This window comes from Anarrhichthys ocellatus, unplaced genomic scaffold (genome assembly GCF_004355925.1).
Source record: "Anarrhichthys ocellatus isolate YVR2014 unplaced genomic scaffold, GSC_Weel_1.0 scaffold5, whole genome shotgun sequence".
Classification (NCBI taxonomy): domain Eukaryota; kingdom Metazoa; phylum Chordata; class Actinopteri; order Perciformes; family Anarhichadidae; genus Anarrhichthys; species Anarrhichthys ocellatus.
The window spans coordinates 2,807,164-2,826,743 of record NW_022280035.1 but is presented as its reverse complement, the minus strand read 5'-3'; the positions used below and the strand labels follow the sequence as shown (position 1 = coordinate 2,826,743).

Sequence of the window (19,580 nt, the reverse complement as noted above, 5' to 3'; positions counted from 1 at the left end):
TTGGGCTTGGTGTATTATTTTGGATTATGTTGTGTTAAAACACTGCTGAGCAGAGAACAGCGAGGGAAGCGCCGAAAACATTATCGCTTCCAAACTGTTGATGATGATGATGATGATGATGATGATGATGATGATGATGATGATGTGGTCTGATGGCAAAAGCTTTGCTAATTCGCACAAATAATTTGCCTGTGTGGTTTCAATTTATTTTCCAGAACTGTTAAGTAAGCTCTTGGTTTTCACATGAGATATTTTTAACCATGGCAGCAGTGTGGCTCTGAGGATGGCACTGTCGGTCTGATATTAGATTTGTCTGTCCACAACTTTGGTAATGACGTTCATGGTCCCCAGAGGATGTTTCACTGTGACTTTTGCTCCCAGCAGGCTCACATTAGAGGTTTTGAGTAAAATGCCTCAACGTTGACAATCCCCTGACTTTTCATGAGGCACCAATATTAGGTCAAATTTTTAAGTTGTCAAATACTTTGGTTATGCCTGCAAATTGATTAGCTTCAGCTTTACTCTGTTTGGTGCAAATTAGCAAATGTTAACATGCTGAAACACTGAACTAAGAAGGTAAACTGGTAAACATCATACATGCTAAGCATGAGCATGTTAGCATTATCACAGTGAGCATGTTAGCATGCTGAAACACTGAACTAAGAAGGTAAACTGGTAAACATCATACATGCTAAGCATGAGCATGTTAGCATTATCATAGTGAGCATGTTAGCATGCTGAAGTTAGCATTTAGCTCACAGCACTGTGGCTGAGTGCAGCTTTGAAGAGCTGCTAGCACGGCTGTAGATCTTAGTCTTCTTGCGTTTTGTGGGTTCTTCTGTAGATGTGATGGGAAGAGGAAAATGTCATGTCCAGTACTTCTACCCAGAAATCACCGTTTAACTGATTCCTTCGTATTTAATACAAAATACGTAATTCAAGCCAAGTTTAAGTTCCAAGACATTAATAATAATCAATGAGTTTCACTTTCAGCTGTCCTTCCTGTCCTGTCCTTGTTGAAACTCATTTATAAATATTTAAACCGCAAGACTATGCGAGTGTTATCGGGGCTCAATGAAGTCTCTTTTGCAACGTTTTGATTGGAGTAAACTGCACTTCTAGAATACATCAAAAATGTGTGAAATGTATTCACTCATCTTCATAGCTGTCACTCAAAGACATTATCCTGTGAGCAGCCAGCAGCATCTCATTATGCAAAATCAAACAAGACAGTGGAATTGAGTTTGGTGTCCCAGAGTAACATAAGTAAATATAGCCTGACAACTCATATTGGAGAAGACTTAGATGCCTATGCCTGGATATCAAGACAACGGTTTGGGCAAGTATACATGCATGAGATACCTTGTCTGCAGAGGGAGCAGAACAAACAACCTTCTAAGCCTCAAATCCACCAAATCTGGAGGAATACGAGGAAGTGCGTTGGTGTGATCCTTAACGGAGCGGTCCATCTGTGTGTGCGGGGGTTTTGTGTATAAGATCCTCTGAAAATATATCATAAAGCAAATGCAAATCATATAGTGGCTGGTCTCCTCACAAGTAGTAGAAGTAAGAACTGTTTTAACGGATAGGACTCTAGTGTTTTCCAAGTTCTAGCATATGGTGATAAAAGATATATACGCCGCATGTGCCCAGGTCATCCAAGCGATGGTGACAGGTGACATATGTTCAGTCAGACATGAATGTGTTTGGCTCTCAGGTGGTGCGACAGTGCCCTCCTGTGGAGCCGCTCTGCTCCGCTCCTCTGGTACAAACACATCAGAGCTGCTTTCTGCACTGACCAGAGACCTGCCAAGTGTAATGATGAATCACAGACAATTCTTTTTGGCTGTCAACAGTCCCAACAAAATGAGATTTTGACTTCTGCTTGAAAAGCCACTAACAAGAACAACAACAATGTGGACAGCTGTGCAGTGGAGGGGAAAAGCACTCAGACATTTTACTGAAGTTAAATATGAGATTGCTGACAATGTTTCTTTTTTATTTTGTTCAAAACAACCCTTCCAGTATCTTATGTTAAAACGGGAGATTTGATATTGACATTTTTAGTACCATAGTGTAGAAATACAAAACCTGCATTCAAAAAGTTACATAAAAGTAAAAGACTGTAAGTATTAATGTTGAAATATATACGTAAAGTAAAAGTACTCATTATGCAGAACAATGTATATTATACTATACAAAGATACAGTGACGCATTAATTAGTGCGTTACTTCAATGTTGCAGCTGGTAAAGGTGGGTCTAATGTTTAGCTTGTGAATTTCACCAAAGAATGAATTAAGTCGTATCTTTATCCATAATCATACATCATAAGTTATTTGTTCATTAGATTTTATATCATCAATGTGGTGGAGCAACACACAGTCCCTCTGAACTGTAGAAGAGTAGACGTGTAAAGTGGCACAACATGGAAATACTCAAGCAAAGTATAAGTACCTTAAAAAGAAAACAAACAGACAGACAATTAAATCAGAATGACGGACAATAAATGAAAAGAGCTATGGACACAACAGCGTGTGTAACATCAAGCATTACTGAGGCACAAAGAAACATAAATAACCTGATACGTCTTATAGAATCAAAAGCAGAATAATAAAGGGCGGTTAAACATCATCAAAACAGACAACACAGAGATGTAAAGACAACAAAAACACCACAGCAGCTAAAGCCACAAACACAGAGCTGCTCACTGCAAACACGAGAACACAACAACGCCTTGTCAAGCAGAGCTGGCCCACTCCTTTGTGCGGTCAGTACACAATACATACAATAAGTGTGTTGTTGTACTCGCCTGTCTGGAGGGCGATCTCATAGTTAGTGATGGAGGTACACCGTTGGTCGGTTGAGTGTTGGAGTTTCCTCAGTGGCTGGTGCACTCTTGTTTTTACCCTGGAAGGGATGGGACTTAAAACGTAGCTATGTACAATACTTGAGATGAATATAAAATACTAGTAAACCATATTTAAAAAATGTATTTTGTTACATCCAGCCCTGGAAAAGCCTGTCCACATTGTATTGTATTGTATGAGGAACTCACGCTGCACTGTATCTCTGCATCAACAGAACACTATTGCCAAGGAGCTCAAAAGGCCTTTAAGCTGTGCAGTAGATCACTTTAAAATATCCCATATCCATAAAATGTCACGCCGACAAGTGAATAATGTAAGATGAACAGCTTCATTCATTCAATCCCCAAACCCATAAATATTATTTTTTTATTGCCTAGAATAGGCGAAGCCATTTCTGTGAACATAAGACAAAGGACACGATGATTTAAGACCGACAGCATGTCTCTGTTTCCGTAAGGATCAAATATACTCTCAGAAGAATCCTCTCAAATATAATCTCTTGAAAAATGAATAATTATAAAAAGTGGAAGCTAGAAAATGGGAATATTTTCAAATCTGTTAAACTGTTTAAAGGACGGGTACAATTGTTGAAATATGAAATGATGAAATAGTTGAGAGTTGAAAAGCAGCAGATTGGGACCAGCCAGTGAAAGCATTTAAATGAAACTCACACTCAAAGAAGTGTTGAACAGAAAACTACACCTTCAGCACATTTTTGCCGCTTGCTTCTCTTGGAGCTCTTTGCACATCTTGAAAGTGTTTTACGGAATAATAATATTGTTCATTTCTGTGCAACAAGCTGCCAGCGTCTCTCACTGAGCTCACTTCTAAGTATCAACAAACAATCGTGTGCAGTAAAAGTATTTTCTTTAAAAATACAAAATGAATGTAATATCCTCACTTATTGTGATTTATGACTGGGCTGGTTTTACTATTTTCATACTGTTTCCCGTTATAACTAGATAAAACTATTTAGCATTAAATCCGGATTGATTATAATCGTCTCTACTCGGGGCCTTTTAAACACTTTCTAATTTAACTTGACTGCTTCTTGGACAGTTTGTTCTCACAAATACTGCTGACAGGTCAAAGACAATACAGGACAATGCTGGATTATCCACAATGTGAACCTGAAAGACTGAACCTGCCACAACAATACAAATAAATACATAAATAAACAGTCAAGATATGTTTTTTCTTTTATTAGAGATCATTCTCTTTCAATCCATTATAAAATAGCAATTAAAAACTTTTTTTTTTAATTCAGATATTTACATATAAACTATAAGCTGTGCAAAATGTACAAGAAAGTATCATAAATCGGTATTCTTTGTCACGTCTACTGTCTGGAAAATAAGACAAATTCGCCCAATTTGAAGTCTTCAACTGATGAACCTACAAATAGCAAACTTAAATATATACAGTCATAAAATTTGCCGATAAACATTCTCTCATAAAATGACAAAGGTATAAAGACCAATATTAGTATGTGCGCTAAAAATATAAAAATATATAAAGTGTGTATGTTCATCGGATCGACGCGTTTTAGAAAAGTGATCTGTCAAAGTGCAGTCCTCCTCCTGCAAGTCACGCCCACGTTTACCCAACATGGTCCTCCTCCATTATTCATAAATATAAAAATGTGTGGAACCAATAATATCATTTCTCCAACCTCAATTATTTTAAATTCACATTGTAGTCCATGAGCTACACCGCCTGGATACTTTACATTACTAACAACCACAGCTACACTATTCTAGTTCCAATGTGTTTCATCCATTCAGCCACCCAGATCCTTCTTCATGAGAGCCATCACAGTGAACACTTCACTCAAAGCTTCCTCGAACATTACACAAGTTTGCAGCTCTTTGTGTGAAAGGGAACAAATCTCAACGCGTGTGGTGGAGTTTCGCTGTCAACCGGCGAGTCTGCAGAGCTCACAGTGAAAACGATAAAGAGTGGCGAGAGTTCACAAACACGTCATGCGCAACACGTGACATACAAACCGTCGCTTTCTGTTTCCAGTCGAGCCGAGACGAACAGAGGAAGAGCACAACAAAACACCCAAGCACACGTCCTACAAATCTGGAGGGAACTGCCGGAGAGATGAAGCAAACGGAAGCCGATCAACACATTCTAATCCATATGGCTTAATTTGTTAAGAAGGCAACTCAGCAGATGACAAGGCTAGGCAAGATTAGTCTCTGTAAAACAATCCACGGGCATTAGAACTGTAACAAAATATCGTAGAAATGGCTTAAAGGACAATCTCTGTTAGGAACTTCAATAAACAGAGTGTTCACGTTACTGCGGTTTCGTAAAATCTGATTTTCTGCTACATCACGGGTGTCGGTGCACGTGACACTGACAAGGTCTTTGGGTCTGAAAGTGCTCAGTTCAGTTAAAGATGTGTTTCTTGTGTGCAGCATGAGGCAGTGCATGACTGAAGTGTGGTTGGGTGCAACCGGTCTGTAAAGAGCAAAACGTGCGGAGAGGCGCTCTGAAATCAGGGCCGAGTTCAATTATTTGCTCCTCTGAAAAATACAAGACCTGTGCTTGAAGAGGCTTTTAAAAGAAGATGTTCTCCTCAGTGCTGCAGATAATTCTCTTCCCACAGATAGACGTCTCCTCATCCAGCAGCGGGTGATCAAAGAAAATAAAAGTACCGGCAGAAAAGGCTCTGAGCCGACTCCGCTTCCTTAATGCCACTGAGCGAGATGAGTTATTTCAATGCGGGTGCTATTTGAGGAAGCCTTTATAGAGCAGATGAGAGTGACTGGTCCCCCTTTCATTCTCCAGGCAGAAGAGCAGGTCCCTGAGGTTGACTCTGGTGATGCGCTGTCGCATAAACTGTCTGGAGCCTGCTCCGCCGGAGCCGCCGGGCTGAGAGGGGCCCGACCCCGAGCCCTGGGGGCGTAATACGGAGCAAACACAGGAAACACATTTAATCTTTTATTGACCTTTTTTCTTTGCAGATTTGAAATAATTCAAAAACAAGCACAACCCTTTTTATACCAAATGGTTCCATGTTCCTCACCTCTGCACTGGCGCCCCTAACAGGAGAGTCCATTTTACGCTTTCTTCTGGGGCCGATAGCCGCCAGCGCTGTTAGGTTGGCTTCTCTCTGTCTGATCTCAGCCAGCTCCTGCTGCTGCATCTGGAATACGAGGAGCAATAACACACACACACACACACACACACGTAAGTCTAGCAGACGGACTCATCATAAATGCTTCACGAATCACACAGTCACATGTCGTATACTTGCCTCTTTGGCCTTCTGTTTAAGTCTGAGCTGCTCAGGGTCTTCTTGCCGTGACCGAGACTGCGGTAAGGTGAAGGACATTTTAATATTTGAACATGGATATGTTCAATTCATTCAATCCGTTGTTTTATTCATTCACTTGCTCATTGTTATCAGCAGAGGGATACACACTAATGACACTCAGCCAAAGTCACCCTCGCTCCTCTCGTCTATGCAGTTATGAGACTGTTCAGGCTTCTTCCCGTCAGCGATCCTCTTACACACTGTTCATATATTGTTACCTTGGCAGCCTTCAGGAGGATCTCCCTCTCCTGCTCCTCCTTCCTCTGCTTCTCCATCTGATCCAGCTGCTCGAAGAACTTAAGCTGGGATCGCACATCGCTGACCTGCTCGGACCGCTCATCCTCCTGAAGGATGCAGGAAGCAAGACGTTGCAAGTAAGGCAGTGAAAGGTACACTCGGTAAATGTAGGTATGCAGCTATGAGTCTCACCGGCTCTAGAGTTAGATCAATAATCACCTTGAAGGTTGTGTTTTTCTGCTGCGCCACTAGAGACACTTTTTCCATCAGGTTTTGTAGCCGCTGCTGCGTAGCGTGGGAGATGAAGTTGATCACATCGGAGCCCAGCTCGCCGACACCGAACTTCTTACCTTTCACAAGAGAAGAGGCGTCGATTAAGATTTAGAGTCAGCCTTTAAAGGCGAGAAACGTGCCGCACGTTGTTTTTTTTTTTTTTTTTGTTATCTTAAATTCATAAGTCTCACCGATCTCCAGAGCTCTCCGGGTGAGTAAAGAGGCGGAGACGAAGCTCTCGTCCTTACAGGATCGAGTCACCGTGCCAACAAGCTCAGAGTTGGTTGCTAAGATACGGGCACTCTCCTCTGACAAGTTGACTCCTGCCATGGAGGCCACGTCATTGATATCATCGTCATCCCTGAACGAGATCAAAAAGGGACGAGTCAGACATGAACGGTGACACAATTTACATTTATACCAAATCATTTCACAAGTTGTAGTTTGGCTACAGTTAGCTGGAAAAACAAACAAAGAGCTAGAACAACATACATACTGAGATGATTCATCATGCAGCCTATTGACCGGATCTGACCGAACAGCTGCACATGTGAAACCATCAGGTCAATTCATATATGACAGCATAACACACACGTGTCAGCCTCGATGCTTATTATGTTCAGCATTTGATTATTCCCTTCTTTGATGCCCCGCGGTGGTAGTTTGAAAAAGACACCGTGTCAGACAGCAACACACTCTGAACCCAGGAATGTAAAATAGTAACCCGTCATTGATTGGATCAGTTCTACGTGATGCCGATGTGTCTGCATTACTCTGGTAAAAGCTGCTGTTAAAACCTCAGTTCAAACCTCTGTGCTGACACTTTCCAATACATACAAACACACAATGAAGTGCTTTCATCCTAATTATTATTATTTGGTTTTTTTTGGTGAGACAGCTATGAAATACCAACTTGTATCATGAGTCATACATGCTACATGATTCATTCCAAGTCTCATGTTCAAAAGCAACGCAGCGAGACTGATGCCCACTTCTATACCTAGCAGGCTCCACTACTGTAACGCAGGACCTGAGGAAGATCTTACACATCGAAAAGTTGCTTTAAAAAGAGAATAAAGAAAAAATACCTTTTTGGAGCCTAACAGTGTGCAGCAGCAGACCCCTTTGCGGCCTGCAGTTAGGTATTTTTCGTTTTGCACCTGAACATCTTTGCCTGGATGTGCGCACGCCTGGTCCCTCTTCTCCACTATTGACAAAATTCTACTGCAGACTACAACCAACATGAGTGCAAACATTACACCTATTTTAAAGTCCTTACACTGGTTAGTACCCGTTAGTTTTCATATTGAGTTTAAATATAATTACTAGCTCATAAGGCACGACATGGTCGTCCATCAGACTGCCTCTCAGAAATGCTTTTGGTTTAAGAACCAGGATAAACCAAAAACATTTTTATTAACATTTCCTATCTTTTAACATCTAAAGTGTTGTCATTCACATGTAAAGCATTTTGAAGTGCATTTAATTTGTTTGAAATGTGCTAAATAAGTAAAGTTTGAATGATTGATTTATTGACTACAGACATTCATGGACTCTTAATCACTATTTGATGCTCACAAATTCACAGCATAAACCAGTCTATTAGTTACACCTGTAGTTACTCAATCCGATACAATAGCCCTATAATAACTCATATCTATATCTGTAGTTACTATAAGTGACAGCTGTCTGCAAGACAAACTTACCCCGAGGTGACATTTAAGATTTACTCTCTTTGTAAATGCAGATAAATGTTCTCTTTTTGTCGACTGTGACAGAAAAGGTGTAACTGCCATGATATATTGCTCATAAACAGTTATGCTTATGAGGTAATTAATTACGATAATGACTGCCTAAATTAGCAAATGTGTGTGCGTGGTAATCAATTTATCATTAAATAATAAGGTGTAATATGAACAGAAACCAGGACAAGTCCACGGGAGGAAATCCACTGTTCTTAAACACACAATCATTTATTTCACACAAATGACCCAAACACATGTACACTATGACGACTGTGGCTCAGTGGAGAGCAGGGCCGTCCTTCAATCAGAGGATCGGCGGTTCGATCCTCGGCTCGGCTAGTCGCCAGTCGATGTGTCCTTGAGCAAGACACTTAACCCCCAAAAATTGCTCCCGTAGCTGAGCCTACGGTGTATAATGTGATATGATGTCAGTCGCTTTGGATAAAAGCGTCTGCTAAATGACTGTAATGTAATGTGTGGTTCCACACTGGTCAGGTGATGTCACACTGCGCCTGTAATCATGTAAAAGCGGTATTTGCAGTCTTAATGTTGGATTTCCTATTTTTCGTCTTTCATAATCTGTTCATTAACTAATTTCTCCTAGTTTCTAATTTAATTGACTCAATTTTGCATGGTGCATTCTCAACCTGTTTGTTTGATTTCTGCAGGTTTTTCTGTCGCTTTTTTCCCTTCTGAATAATAAACAATGACCGACTAATGCAAATGTGTTTTTCCACATATATGATTGTTATTTTTAATGTTTTTGCTGACATAGTTCCAAGATCAAAATATTCTGTAAATTCTCAACTGCTTTTGAGAATGTCAAATATTGAAACTACGGACCTCTACTACTCCTGCAATGCTGACTATTTGGAGACGACATTTATCTGAATGTGTCACAAACCTGAAGGTTCCTCCTCCCGCCTCCTTCAGCTTGTTCTTCTGAGCAGCAGTGAGAGGAGCCTGAACCACCACTTGCACTCCTTTAGCTCCTGGAGCCAACGCCTGCTTCATCGCTGGATTCAGTAGAGACACACAGAAACAGAAGCAGTTACTGTTGATCATTGCTGAAAAACAATGAATTGTAATTACATTACAAAGAATGCACTGTGGCGGAATCTAAATCCTACTCTTTTTAGAATCAAATTTGTTATTGTGCAGTTTAGTGTTCTGCAATTCCAGACAGTCTCCACAAGGTGCCAGCCCTTCCATACTATGAAGACCAAATATAGGCAGACTAGAGGGAACCAACTGCATATTCAGTTCACCTGAAGAAATAAAAGACATGCAGGTGACTTTTAAACACACACCTGTCGGCAGCTGTTTGACCCCCTGTGGATGTCCCACAATAATGCGGCTATGAGATTGTCCTCTGAGAGTTACCATGGGAGACTGAGCCAGCGTCACCTGTTGCTGGGGCACTATCTGTGCACATTCAGAGACAAAAGAATGAGAAACAGAACAGCAGCAGAGACAAGAATAGAAGCAAAAAAAAGATCCAGTCGGTGCTGAATTACCAGTCCGGGTTTACTGCGAGATGTCTGAGTGAGGCTGATAACTGTGGTTTTGGTCGCGGCAGTGCTGGTGGCCGCAGCGGCGGCGGCGGCGGCGACCGTGGAGTGAGGAGGTCGCAGCACCACAGCGGTGAGGGCCGTGGAGGCTGCTGCAGCAGCTGGAGTGCTGGGCTGAGGCAGCAGGCTCTGCTGGATGAAGGCCTCTGAGTCTGGGGTCATCTGACGCAGTGCTGGGAGACTCCTCTGCAGGCAGACAGAGGACAAGTTGATGAAGTCATTTCCACACAGGATAGATTTGTTGTCACGGCCTATCTCTCTAGGGGGAAAAAGGAAATATGGGCCTATGTCTGTTTCAATACATATGCCCCTCAATAGTAACCATATAGTAAGCTACAGATATTATTAAAAAAGCAGGTGTCGATGCCAATATATCTGCATATACTGATCTCACCTTCAGGAAAGGCACAAGGTACGGCTGTGGTGAGGAGTTGAGCTCCCGGTATAACCTACTGGTAAAATCTTCTGGCTCTATCTTCCCTTCCTGTTGTGCAATAAACACAGAGGATGGATCAGAACCCCCCACTCAAAAAATATTAAGTTAAGAAAACACCCTGAACCAATGACAGAAAAGGTATGAAGATGAGGACAGAGAGATCACGTTTTAAGATGTTGAGAGAGCGAGATGATGATGAAACAGACAGAAACAGAAATAGAGGAGAGAAATGTACCAGCAGATTCTTGACCAGCTCCTTGACGTTGGCCGTAGTCTGAGAGGACTGTTTTCCACTGGATGCCAGCTTGATCAACGTGGACAGAAAGTTCCGACACTTTTTTACATTCTCCAGTGTCTCCTGCAAGCACATACACACAAGTGTCATTTTTCCTTAAACGCACACGTCAGACATACAGCAGAAACGTGAGGCACAACACTAAAAACAACCTTAAAATGAATAATCGTCTGTGCATTTGGTGTTGAAAGATTACAAAAGGCAAAAGCATTCAAGGTTAGTACTTCTCTCTTACAGCTGAGATAGCTGTTGGAGTGACAGGGGTCCCAGCTACCCGCTGTGTAACTGCTGTGGCTGCAGAACCGGGCTGCACTGGAGTGGGCGTTCCCAGCGGCTGTCCCGGGGTAGTGGCCGTCCCTCCCAGCATGATGGTGTTCTGTATGAGTCAGGGAATATGCAGTCATGAGATGAGAGTCAGGAGAGTGACAAGGTCAGAATAACACTTTTGACACGTCCCGGGGCACAGTACGTTCAACTTCCCCCAGGCTTTATTCTTCCAGGAATATGCTAGATAGATGCTAGATATTTAAATGTTTGCAAAGCCGACAATGAAGACCCGTTAATGACGTTCAGCAACAATGTATAGTGGAAAATCCCATGGCAACCTGAGCAACCAGAGGTTTTTAAAGCAAATAAATAAACAGGCCACCCCAAAAACACAGAAATTAAAACAAATCCTAACTGTGAAACAGGTCCTGGGTCTGTTTTTTATCAAGCACTTCAGGGTAGCAGAGTCAGTCCTAACTGGTCCAAAAGGGTTGCTGTACTTTAGGGATAAGCCTTATATTAACTTTATCATTCTAGTTAATGACTCCTACTATCTTCTTCAGGATCTAGGAGAGCTGCAGAGCTGTTCACAGCAGGTGGACAACGATCAGACAAACATGTGCACATTCCAGGAGGAGAGGAAATATGTACGAGTCATTCAAAATAACATTGTATTTAAAAAACTCTCGTCCATAAACTACCATCTGCTCGTTAATATGATCGTGAACATAACTTTCAGATGGCAATGTTATCTGTTGTGGGGCGCTCTGACAGATAGCCTTGTTGTTCATTCTCAACTAAAGGAAAAAGGGAGAATGTTGGAATACATTTCCAGGACAACACTAGATTTTCCAGGATATTTGACTTTTGACAGGAATGAGTGACTGGAAAAAAAAAAAAAAAATGTTTTCCAGGATGCGTGAGAAGAAGCCTGTTCAAACTGGATTCAAACTTCTGACTGATTTAGTTTGTGTCCTGGATAATACAATCTTTTAGAGTACATATTGCTGCCAATCCTAACCGAAGCAAATGTCTTTTAAGCAACACCAGACCACAATGAGTGAAGCAACATTTGTTGACTGACTGTGTGAGGTTAGTGGACGCAAGGAACATTCAAAAGGAGGAAAGGGTCCTTTAGTGAAAAATACACTTCAGGAAAAAGGGGAATAGCTTGAATGATTGGGTTTGGATGAGGTCATGAAGACCGCACTTTATGTCAAGAGTGATGTGGGCAAGAGAGAGTAGGGGGGAGGGGGCAATTATGATGGCCATGCCATTGATGTCATCGTCTCTCTGAGTTACAGGAGGTGCAGAAGTGGCTGTGCATTGGTTTCAGCAGTGGCAGGTAGACGGTTTATCTACCCGCCACAGCGGCTGCTGGGGATCAAGTCTCAGACCCTGTGAAACATCTTTTATGTGGCTAAATTTAACCGAAATTGATCACTCTAAAAGTAAAACATGCATGCGAACAATCAACAGCATGTTTCATACAGAGCCTCACAGAGAACTCTCAATGGTGTTTGGAGCTTGATAACTTAATACACTGCACAGGGACTTAAATGCCCTAAAGGGGGGGGGGGGGATTTGAGTTACCTGCAGTACGGGAGGCCTCTGCAATGTGGTGTTGGCCGTCACGGTGGTCTGGACTGCAGATCCTTGTTTAATAATGGTGGTGGGGGTAACCGGACGAGCCAGCAGCGACGCGCCTGGAGCCTGCAGAACAGCAGCGGACATAAGAGAGGAGGTGTTACACGTATGACACTAAAGGAATAATTAATGATGTGCTACTACTTAATATATTTTAAGTTACATAATTAAAGTCCTTTTGGGCACAATGGGCCTAACGTTACTTGTGACACTGAAACCTGATATATCAGATCCATCCCTATCCGACATGAATGAGTCACATTTTGTGTGCGTGAGCCCGGCGGCCCTGGTACCTGAAGAGAAGTGATCTGGACAGGTGGAGTGCTGGTGGGGCCTGGAGGCCGTGGTGTCATGGCGCTTTGGGACTGCGACTGAGCCTGCATCTGAGCCAAGGTCTGCTGGTGAATCACCAGCAGCTGCCCACTCTCACTGCGGACCAAGACCATGCCTGCAACAGCCAAATGACGTCAGAAGATCAGGGATTTTCTGTCCTGGTCAGACTCACTAATATACTCTGTGTGTGTGTGTGTGTGTGTGGGATGAATTACTCATCTTTAGGCTATTGATGTACGGACATTTCCATAAATAAAAAACATTTCAAGCAGCAACACACAGTGTGTAATTAGATGTCGTGAGCCTCCACAACAACAAAGTAAAACTTATTTTTTCACCACTTTATTGTAGGCTAGTGTATTACTATGCACAGCCTGGTGTTTTTGCTTGCCCATGTTCCATCAAACAGTCTGTGTTATAAGTACTGGGGCTACAGAACGCAGTAATACACCGGCCTTACAGAGACATCGGACGGGAACATTTTAGCAGCAGAACCCTGAACTTTTTGTGTTGAGCTTTAGATACATGTTATTGAATGGTGTGAATACAATGTTGTTGTTTACCTATACCCTGACTTGTAACTTTCTTTCCATATGTTGGGGTTTGCTCTAAATACAGGACTCCAAAGCAGAGCTAATTTCCATGCATTGATATTACTATATTTTAACAATTCATGCAAAAACAACCCCCATTTATTTACTGCTGAGGGTTAAAATCAAAATCTACCTGTGCAAAACCAGAAACACAAGACTAACAATTAGCCTTTGCAAACTGTTTTAAACACACACACCCAGGACATATACTTGGAGCTACATTGTAAATAGCTGTTGATAAGAGAATAGTTTGTTATTGTCTATAACAAGATAAGAAATAAGGATCAATAGTTTGATATACAACATGAACAGGATGACTGCCCTCAAGGCATTTTATCTGGAACCTTGTTCACCTCTAATCTCTTGTTTGTTTGCTTTAAAAAGGCAACGTGCCAAAAAACATTCCCTTGTCTATTCACACAACAGCAGCTGAGAAACATCAACAAATAAAACAACGTTGTTACCTGGAGGGAGCTGGATGTTTTGGATGTTCGGGGCGCTCTGTTGAGGCGCAGCGAGCCGAGGTGCCAACACCTGTGGAGCAATAGCTCGTATTCCAGCGTGAGGAGTGGCGGCGATGGGTGACGGTACCGAAGCCCTCAAGTTCTGCAACACGGTCGGGCTCCTCATGGTCGCCGTCGTCGCGACGTGCGCGCCAGTCTGCATTACGGTTTTTGTGGAGTCGAATTTGTTCACGAGCGAGCCGGACGCTCCGGTAACTCCGACGACTGCCGGCGATGTCAGCACCGTGGTGGGGTTGTCTCCGCTGTTGTGTGAGGCGTTAGTGGCAGTTTGCATAGGTGGCCTCACGAGCGTGACAGTGGGAACAGTTTTCACAGACGAAATCACAGCATTCGGTGAAGTTTGAATAATAGTACTTGGCGTTGCGGATAAAACCGTCGCGCTGCCTTTGCTCACAGAAACAGCTGGTCCGTTGTTGACAAGCGTGACAACGGGCTGCGAGTTGTTGTTGTTGTGGCCGCCTCCTCCGCTGATGTGACAGTTCATCACCACGGCACCTCCATTCAAAGTTTGAACACCAGCCGCTCCGGGTTTCCCAACACCAGACACTACCGTGACGACTCCGCTGGCTGACCCCGGCTTGGACGGACTCTGAGCAGCTGTCACGCTCGATGTGGTCCCGGCTGCTCCGTGCTCCATGCTCGAACCGCGGGACCCCGTACTGTTAATGACACCTCCGTGCACTCCTGCCCTTACAGCGGCGGAAACACATGAAAACAAGGGGTGGGTGAGTTGTCGAACGTGACCAAAATTAGCCAGTGTTAGCTAACCAGAGTGGGCAGCTATCTTACCTGCTTTTGCAAGCTCTTGTTGTGAAAGTCCCATTTTGCTGCCCTGAACATTGGAATTGCCACCTACAGCTGAGTTGCCGACGTGATTTGCTGCAACCTGGAGCTTGGTGGTTGCGTTGACGTGCCTCGCTCCAGTTAGTTCGGACTCCAGAGATCCGACGAGATCACTAACTACTTTTTCGTCCACCTCTGTGTTAAAGAAAACATCATCCAGCAAATCGGAGCCCGCCGCCATCTTTGCCCAGCTGCGCTCGCCCGTGAGACGCATGCGCTGATTGGATGCACCGTCGGTGACGCGGCCTCGCCGGGCGCTGTGATTGGTTCCTTCGAGGAGAATAAATTCCGGGACAAATGGTCACGAGTTGTAGTGCGATGTGCCAACTCCGTCTGACAGCTCCGCTGGAAAACAACGACACCGCTCATAGAGCTGCCTCTGGTGGGACTGTATCACATCGAGGGGGCTCTCAAAGGGAGCATTTGTATCGTACAACACGTCTTTACAGATTCACACACAGTATCGAAGCATTTTGTATCTATTTTACTTCATCGTAGACTACTCAAAATGGCTGCGTTGTTGCTATTATTTTGTTTTTCCAGGAAAACCGCGGCAGCTGCTTCGGGGCTCGCAGACAATGTTAAGCGGTCTGGATGATGTCAAACTATTGAGAGCACAGATCAATATTTACCAGTTTACATAGTTGTTCTGCAGCATTAAGCTCTGGCTTCTCGACACAACAGGAGTGCAGTAAATGTGACACCTTGTTATTGATTGTTATCAAAATAATTATCAGAACAAAAATAGCACACACACACACACCATGCATTATCCAAATATATTGTTACAAATAATCCCAACTGCCAGTTATGCTAAATATCAGACATCATGAGTCATAAAAGAAAACTTCAGCATAGGGACTGAAATTGACGTTAGCAGCCAGGTGCGTTTAAATCTCAATCAGTGGGCGTGGTTTAAAGTCGGCCGTGGTCGCCTATAAAGCGTTTCCGGTCGCTCCGTGGCTTAAATGCTGCCACCTGTGTTTTCGTTGAAATTTGCAAGCGATTGTCCTGAACACTCCAGCCATGAGTTCATCAAAGCCGTACATTGGCTGCAAAATAGGCCTAATTTCAAAAGCTCATAATCGTTATGAGGGGATTTTGTACACAATTGATAAGGTGAACTCCACAGTAGTGCTGGCAAAAGGTGAGTGGTGTGGGCCTATGTTTGGTAGCCTGTCAGCATGTCCAAAAATAATGTTCTCCTGAGTTCTTTTTATTTTTTTGTAGACTTCTTAAGATGACAGCACAATTTATACGCATTTATTTCTTTAACAAGTCAAGTGTTTTGGAACGGAGGGACGACCCACTGACAGACCAACACCACCCAAAGATGATATCTATGAGTACATCACTTTCCGGGGAAGTGATATCAAGGACATCGCACTGTGTGAACCCCAAAGATCTCACCACGGCCTTCCCTCGGATCCTGCAATAGTACAGGTATGCAAAAACTGCATGGCTTGCATCCGGCAGTAGAGAAAACAAAAGAGGACAAAGTATGTGTAGATAATGTGCATTCAATTGTTTTAACTTCTTTTGTTCAGTCAGCCAGTGTAGGCTCTTCAGGTGTGTACTCGGCTCTTGGACCATTTAGCCCCCTAAGGATGCCCGCCTACAACCAGCTTGCTGCCAGCTCTCTGCTTAACCAACAGTATGCGGCAGCTCTTGGCCTCGGTTAGTCAATGAACACAAATGTAGTGTTGGTCAACCATAAACCCACACCCTTAGTGAAGCTGAATACTCTTTAAAGTAGGTTGTTTGCATACTAAAGTCTTTTTTTCTGGTTTGTTGTTGTTTTATCATGCATGGTCTGTACTTCCTGGTTTACAAGTCAAAAGGGGCCCAATGGTGGAAAAGGCTGTTCAAACCCTCCATGTGGAGATGGCTAGGCAGAGCGAAAGCTTGACTGCATCCCAGGAGCGGGCGCAGCAGTGGGAGAGGAGGAGGCCCCAGAGGCCCAGACCAGAGTGTCCCCTGACCAGAAGGGGCACCGGAGTCATCAGTAAGCATACAGAATTGCAGTCATGAAAGTCAACTTAAAATACTATGTTCACTAATATACAGAAAAGAGAGAAGCTCTGCTTGTTTAGCAGTCTTGAAATATTTTACAACTCTGTCCGGGTGGGAGGGGTTCAGGAAATGTCCATCCGTGCAATTGCGAGTGTAAATGTTTTTTAATTTCAAGTGAAGTCCGGCCCCGGTGTACCCAGTGCTCAGCAGGAAACTCGGCAGCAGAATTATGAACACGGGCCACCACCTAGAAGAAGACAAGGTAATTGTGAAATGAGTGAACATTTGAATTTTCTGGATACAATAATCAGGACTTTGTTTAAACATTCAATGCATTTTTTTTTTTTTTTCTTTGTTTAAATTAAACTTAGGAGCTCGGAGGCGCAGAAACCGTAGTAGAGGCCAGCCGATGGTGTCTCACGTTCCATCTGCCATCCTTAAGTTTGACACAGACTTTGATTTTGACTCCTCAAATGCACAGTTTATTAAGGAGGAGCTGGAGCGGGACAGGACGACAGGTCGGTTAATCAACTCAAGTGATCACAAATGCAAGTTATCTGCTTTTTTTGACACTTTTTTTCTTTCTTAAAAGCCCACATGGACAGTTTAAACCTTACTGTGTCATACTATGACATACACTTATTAATACTCGGTGTTGCAGATAATCTGTAAACTGCCGGTATTGACTCAGCAGTAGCAGGACAGACCAGACTCTGGCACCAGAATTTGGTCACAGAAGTGGCTGTGTTGACAGTGTCATGATTTGTTCTGTCTTCAATAAAAGTGTAAAGATTTGTTTCCATTTCGGCAGAGGTCCTTGCTTCATAACCAGAAACACATTTTTAACCAGGAATAGACGTGGGACTTCAAAAGCCAGATTTGCTACTGCTCAGTATGAGATTTGTATTAAGCATGAGTTGATGATGTAATCTGCTTAATTTTCAAGAAACCTTCACTTCTCTTGGTCTTCCGTAGTGTATCCTTCCAGTTTAATTGCAGTGCATGTTTCTGTCTGCAGATGGAAATCATGAGGTGAAAGAGAAGGAGAAATTGCACTCGACTGCAAAGGATGGTCACTTTGGCCCAAAATGCTACTACGACAGAGCAAAGTCTTTCTTTGACAACATCTCGTCCGATAATAAGTTCAGGTAAACTAGTGGCCTTTTATTTATCCTCAAACTGTAAACACTATGTATGTTGAGCTACAGGCTTGGGCTTCTGTCTGTGTCGACCAACGGTTTCAGACTAACGTGGGCAGAGGAGCGGAAGCGCAATCTGGAGACTTTTGGGGTCCCTGGGCGGTTCCTGAGGGGCCAAGGCTTCAGAGGAGGCTACACTGGACGCAGAGGACGGGGCCTTGCTCAGACCGAGTTTCCTTACAGAACCAGGAGTGTAGAGGTCTGAGAAGCACTAAAGCAACACCATCCTCCTGTGATGATGGCTTCCTTATGTGTAACAAATGGGACCGTTGCCCATTATGATGACAGAAGCAGCTCTGTTGTCACATATGTTGTTTGTTCTCCCTGAGGCAGTTTTCCTGCCCCATATTGCCAGGATTCTATTTTTTATTTGTCATTTGGCCCCATTTTAAATATGGATGCGTGCCTCACTAAAAGGTCCACAGTCTGACTAATTGGTTTTTCCTCTTAATGTTGGCCTGAAGTTTTTTTGTTTTGGTTTTACCTTTCAATTATATGGGGAGTGTTTAAGTTTGTTTGCTGGTACTTGGAAGAATTTCACTCCCAAACGTGTATTGGTTTCCTGTTTAAAAAAAAAAAAAAAAAAAAAAAAAATCTGCCTCTCGGAGTACATTTATGCAAATGTTGTAAACTATGAATATTAACCTAAAATTAACTAAAGTTAAATGTATTTAAAGGCTAAATCTTGTGCTTTGATTTGTCTTGTCATATTGAAGTAACAAGTGACCAATGTAAATAAACTGGAAGTTGCTGGTGCACTTGTCTCATGCTCTTTGAGGATGCATCACAATTCTATGCATAAGCGAGCTTTAAACATGTAAACCTTGGGTTGGACCATCCTAATATATGAAATGAAACTAAGTACAGTTAACTATTTGAGGTACTTGTGCTTACTTGAGAAATACCATTCTATGCTACCTACACCCCACTGAAAACTGGTTTCCTGCATCTATATTTTTCACAAGCCAAACATTCTGACACTAAAATGTCATTTCTTTTTTTTAAAGACGGACCAATCCGGAGAAAATAAACTTTCTGTCAAAGCAACACACACTTGCTAGATCTGGCAAATTGTTACAAAGGTGCACAAAATGAACAGGGATGTGATTTAAAAGGGTTAAAAATGCATTGCCACAAAGCTGAAAACGGGTGTACTTTTTTTGTAAAATGTACTTTTAGGCTATAGTGAAGGTTAACTCCACCACTGATATATATATATATATATATGTACTTTAATCTTGGTGTTCTATTAAACTCTTGTCTTTTAATTATAAACTGGTGTTTTTTTGTTCATACTGTAAACTGTCCAATGATATCACAACCAACAAAAATCTTAGATGTGGGTCGCTTGATATGAAAACTGTTCAGACGTCCCAGATTGAGAAATGGACAGATATTGTATCAAATA

At 42.7% G+C, this 19,580-nt stretch overlaps 2 protein-coding genes across 5 annotated transcripts; one reads left to right on the top strand and one right to left on the bottom strand.

Annotated features, from left to right (window-relative positions):
- Positions 1-4,055: 4,055 nt before the first annotated feature.
- LOC116382370 (transcription initiation factor TFIID subunit 4) lies at positions 4,056-15,874 on the bottom strand. Of its 4 annotated transcripts, none has more exons than XM_031845372.1 (16): positions 14,907-15,874; positions 14,058-14,801; positions 12,961-13,115; positions 12,614-12,733; positions 10,989-11,129; positions 10,694-10,816; positions 10,417-10,506; positions 9,969-10,208; positions 9,762-9,876; positions 9,356-9,467; positions 6,898-7,067; positions 6,626-6,783; positions 6,415-6,540; positions 6,137-6,193; positions 5,906-6,025; positions 4,056-5,775 (listed from the first exon to the last, which is right to left on the bottom strand). In XM_031845372.1, the coding sequence occupies exons 1-16, from the start codon at positions 15,172-15,174 to the stop codon at positions 5,608-5,610; spliced, it is 2,907 nt and encodes a 968-aa protein (XP_031701232.1). In that variant the 5' UTR covers positions 15,175-15,874; the 3' UTR covers positions 4,056-5,607. The 4 variants fall into 4 exon arrangements, with proteins under 4 accessions (XP_031701232.1, XP_031701233.1, XP_031701235.1 ...); XM_031845373.1 differs by having other exon boundaries at positions 6,653-6,783; positions 14,907-15,873; XM_031845375.1 differs by lacking the exons at positions 4,056-5,775; positions 5,906-6,025; positions 6,137-6,193 and having other exon boundaries at positions 6,453-6,540; positions 6,653-6,778; positions 14,907-15,870.
- On the top strand, positions 14,550-18,928 carry lsm14b (LSM family member 14B). The gene is made up of 9 exons (XM_031845376.1): positions 14,550-14,838; positions 15,107-16,107; positions 16,240-16,403; positions 16,508-16,637; positions 16,795-16,965; positions 17,149-17,235; positions 17,345-17,491; positions 17,992-18,121; positions 18,218-18,928. The coding sequence occupies exons 2-9, from the start codon at positions 15,987-15,989 to the stop codon at positions 18,375-18,377; spliced, it is 1,110 nt and encodes a 369-aa protein (XP_031701236.1). The 5' UTR covers positions 14,550-14,838; positions 15,107-15,986; the 3' UTR covers positions 18,378-18,928.
- The last annotated feature ends 652 nt before the right edge of the window (positions 18,929-19,580 follow it).